Consider the following 4479-nt stretch of genomic DNA (forward strand, 5'->3'; position numbering starts at 1 on the left):
GACCACAAAGGTGCAAATTTTACTTTATTATTATGTAGAAGTCTCAGGTAAGATACTTTTAGAAAGATAACTCATCTGTTGATTGCTTATGTGATGAATTTGCCCAATATTTATTGAATGCTTAATATAAGGCAGGCTCTGTGTGGCTCAGGGAGAGAGAGGTAAACAAGAGAGAGTTCTAGCTGTCACACACCTCATATAAAATACAGACATTAAACAAATAAACATGCAAGAAGTGGCCTCCAAGCTGCAGCCAAAAGTAGGCTGGAGGAAAAGAAAGGACTTGTAAGGCAGAACGCACTGCTGATTCCAAAGAGTGAGGCTTCAGAGTGCCTTAGGGCGTGGATGGGTGCCAGGGTGACCAAAGCATGGAGAGCAGGGGCAGTGGCACTGCATGACACTTGCGAGCCAGTAAGAGAGAAGACAGGCTCCTGTCGGGTGGTTAAGTAATAATTAACTATGGAAGTCCTCTGACCTCTTGAGTCCATTTTCTTTTTTTCCCATCTCACGTTTCTACTGTTTTGTCTTTTAGCTTCAGATTTCTTCTTCAAGTCCTGTTTGAGACCTAAATGAAGATTTAGACCCTGTAGGTACCAAGAAATTCAAAGGCTATAGTGACAAATCTATAAGGAAATATACTTTCAAATGTGTTACCAGTAGAGAAGCAGAGACTTTAAAATATTCAGGCAAACCTTCTCCACTGTTGGTGCAACCACTGTAGAAATGAATGTGGAGATTCCTCAAAAAATTAGGATTAGAGGTCCCATTAGACCTAGCTATTTCCCTACTGGGTATGTTTCCGAAAGACTTAAAAGGATCATATCACAGCGATATATGCTCACCCATGTTTATAGTAGCAGAGTTTGTAATAGTTAAATCTTGGAAGCAGCCCAAATGCCCATCAACTGGTGATTGGATAAAGAAGATGTTTTTGTTTTTTTTATAAAATGGAGTACTATTCAGTCATAAAGGAAGAAAAACTAGAGACATTTATAGCTAAATGGATGCACCTCAAGGCCATACTCTGAAGTGAAATAAATAGGACATACATGTGTAAATACTAAGTTGTTTCTCCAGTGTGGGAAACTGAAAGTGTAAATGAGGACCAAAATGCATAATAGATATTGTGAAATAGGAAGAAAAAAGCTGGGTGTGGTGGCACATGGCTGTAATCCCAGCACTAGGGAGACTGAGGCAGGAGGATCACTGTGAGTTCAGACCAGCCTGAGCTACATAGTGAGTTCCAGGTCAGTCTCAACTACATAGTGAGACCCTGTCTCAAAAAAAAAAGAAATAGGAAGAAAAGGTTCAAAGGGGAAGGGCAACTAGGGAGGGAGAGAGGGGAAAAGAAAGAATTGAAAGAAAAAATGAAAAAAGAAGGAAAAAACAGAAGTCAAGCTTATGGAGGAGTAGAGGGGTTGAAGGGAAGGCAAGTGAATGGGAAAAAAATAAGAACCAAAGATATATTATGTAAAGGTTCAAATTCCCAACGACGAGTGTCATCATATTGCATACCTAAAATGTACCCATACACTTAATGAATAAAAAAAAATATTCAGGCACAGCATCAGTATTCAATGGTAAATGGGAAGTGAATGAATGAGGTAGAGAATGGGCTTGGAGACCCATAGACTGGCGTCTTTTTATGGATTTACATAACTCTCTACAGCTTTGGGAAACCAGCTAGTTTCTGTGAGCCTCAGTTTCCACTGATCTATCTGTCTATCTATCTGTCTATCTATCTATCTAGGAAGTTGAGCTCATTTTAAGTAGCTTTTCCAGCTCTACCAGTCTATACCTCCTTAGAACCTACTAGCATTTGATTGAGAGAATAATAGAACTGAAACATTATTTACTTGACCGTTCACATGTATTAGCTCACTTAATTCTGATTACCCTAGATGTAGGTGTTATCACCTCCGTTTTATGGATGAGGAAACGGAGCCTTAAAAAGGTTAAGTAACCTGGCCAGAGTTACAGATAGCGAGTGGTAGGTGCTGAGTAGAAGTTTAGCAGAGAAGGTATGTCTGATCCAACAGCCAGTACTCCTAGAGTGATCGATTCTGAAGGGCAGCATTGGGCCATCTCAAAGTGCAGGAAAATATAAGTAATTAGGCAATAAACATTCTCTAATGTCACAGTTTCTCTCCAGCCACAAGGAGTCATTTGTATGGAATGAAATTAATCTTCACGATTAAACGCATCCAACCAACTCTGATCTCAGAAGGGATTGTAAGATCTGTAAGGCACCCTTATTTTCTGTTCTGTATGTGAAAGAACTCAAACTCCTTATGTCACCCTCCTCGTTCCCTGTAGGGAGAAGTCATCAGATCAACTATTCACTTCCCTTTGAGAAATAACACATTCTGTCACCAAGTGCCACGTGTAATGAATGAATGAATGAATGAATGATTCATCCTTACCCACATCATAAGAAAGTACAGCGCTTTGTAAAAAGTCATATTCGATATACAATTTTTATTTTGAAACAAGGTCTTACCATGTAGTCCGTGGCTGGCCTTGAACTTGCTATGTAGCCTGGACTGGCCTTGAACTTGAGATCCTCTGGCCTGAGCTTTAGTGCTGGGATTGCATGGCTCACCACACCCAGCTGAAGAAACTAATTTTAATGTTTAGTTTGTTTAGTTTTTTAAGTTTCACTTTAATATATAAATTTACTTGTGAGTGTGAATATTAATAGAATACTAAAATAATATTTACCTGAAGATTTAAAAAAAAACTTTACTATTCAGCGGATGAAAGAATCATCAAGCTCAAGTGGAAAGGAATGCTAACAATCATCTGAATCAGTGCTGTCTGATACAAATACAAAAGGTGGTATACATATGTCCTTTTAAATGTTTTAGTAGCTACATTTAAAAACTAAAAAGGTGAAATTAATGTTAATATAGTTATATAAGTTATTATATCAGAGTTGTTTCAACATGAAATCATTATCAAAATTATGAATGAGGTTTTTTTAAATACTGTCTTCAGAATTCAGTGTGTGTATTACACTTGCTTGACACGTACTTTAGCTTGACTAACTACATTTGAAACCCTCGATAGTCATGTGTACCTAGTGGGCCACATCATTGAATAGTGTAGATCTAGATCAAATTCCTTACTTAGTTGTTCTGAGGGAATGAGATGGTAAGAGCCCTAGCCAGGGCAACCCACCTCGTAACTGGTAGTCAGAGCTTTGAAGCCAGCTTCTCAGACACCCTGACAATGCTGATTCTGCAATACCACAATGCCTTTTAATAGCAGTTATGCTAGCAAAGTATAGTGTTTTCTTGGTTGCAGTTTTTAAAATACTGGGTTTTCTTAAAACTAGATACTCATAATTAATATTATTAAACCTTAGTTATACAAAATAATTGTTCAGAAAAATCGCTAAAAGTAACACAGGTATGTAAAATGATAATTCCAGGCTGAAAGCATTCTGTTAATTTTGTTTTTAAAATAAGCTGATGGGCTGGGGATTTAGCTCAGTGGTTTGGTGGCCTGCCTTGCAAGTACAAGGACCAGAGTTCAATCCCCCATACCAAAAAAAAAAAAAAAAAAAGAGCTGCTAAATTATTTGTTTAACTTTCTTAATGGGAGGGGCCAATTTTACAGTTGAGCAGTTTGATATACCTCAGAGGACAAAAAAGTTACCCTTTTACTTTGAAGTTTAAAGTTATTAATACAAATGTTTCAAGATAAGTCTTAAATATGTGAAACTATAGATCGTTCAATAATTTTCTTTAATTCTCAGAATCATCACCAACCAGCCATTCTGAATTCATCTTCCCTTCGGCAAATTGCAGAAGGCACCCATATTTCTGAAATGTGGCAAAATGACTTACGACCTTTGCTGGTAGAACGGTATCCAGGATCCCCTGGAAGCTATGCTGCACGTCAGGTGAGAACACAGCCACAAATTTAAAGGACGTGGGATCGATCCTTTGCTTTCCCCAAGGGGTGATGTTACGGCTAAAGCTCTGAGTTGTCTGGTATCTGATCAGTCGTCTTATTCTTCACCATCATAAACAATGGAGGAAAATGACTGAGAAGAAATGTGCCCAATTAAATGATATCTGCTGATATGAACAGGTTCATGTGTGAAATCTCTGAGGTTCAACATTGGACACGGTTCTCAGTCCTCATCTTTTGAGCATTTCAGTAACATGCCATTATATCTCCTAACCTAGCTTCTTGGATCCTAAAAGCCTGACCTCAACAGCTTTTGACAGCTCTCACTGACCATTCTGGGCCAAGAGTGAGTCACTGTACTGTCACTCTTCATTCCTGGAAAGAAGTTGTTTTCTCTCCTGATGGGCCAGGGATAAAGTATTTCTGGAGAGCAAGAGCTTCTGAGATTTCTGATTTTGACCCATAATAAAAATATATTTTAGGGCCGGGGATTTAGCTCAGTGGTTCTGCTACCTGCCACCTGACTATTAAAGTGCAAGGGCCAGAGTTTGATCCCAGTAC

At 38.5% G+C, this 4479-nt stretch overlaps 1 protein-coding gene across 1 annotated transcript in view; it reads left to right on the forward strand.

Annotated features, from left to right (window-relative positions):
- Window positions 1-345: 345 nt before the first annotated feature.
- Window positions 346-4479, forward strand: part of Qpct (glutaminyl-peptide cyclotransferase) — a 29431-nt gene continuing 25297 nt past the window's right edge. Inside the window, exons 1-2 of the mRNA XM_010611430.3 lie at window positions 346-411; window positions 3761-3907. Coding sequence (XP_010609732.1) covers window positions 346-411; window positions 3761-3907 — 213 coding nt within the window. The remainder of the gene's footprint in view (window positions 412-3760; window positions 3908-4479) is intronic.

The sequence above is a fragment of the Fukomys damarensis genome, unplaced genomic scaffold (genome assembly GCF_012274545.1).
Source record: "Fukomys damarensis isolate Sample0158 unplaced genomic scaffold, DMR_v1.0_HiC HiC_scaffold_2, whole genome shotgun sequence".
Lineage (NCBI taxonomy): Eukaryota > Metazoa > Chordata > Mammalia > Rodentia > Bathyergidae > Fukomys > Fukomys damarensis.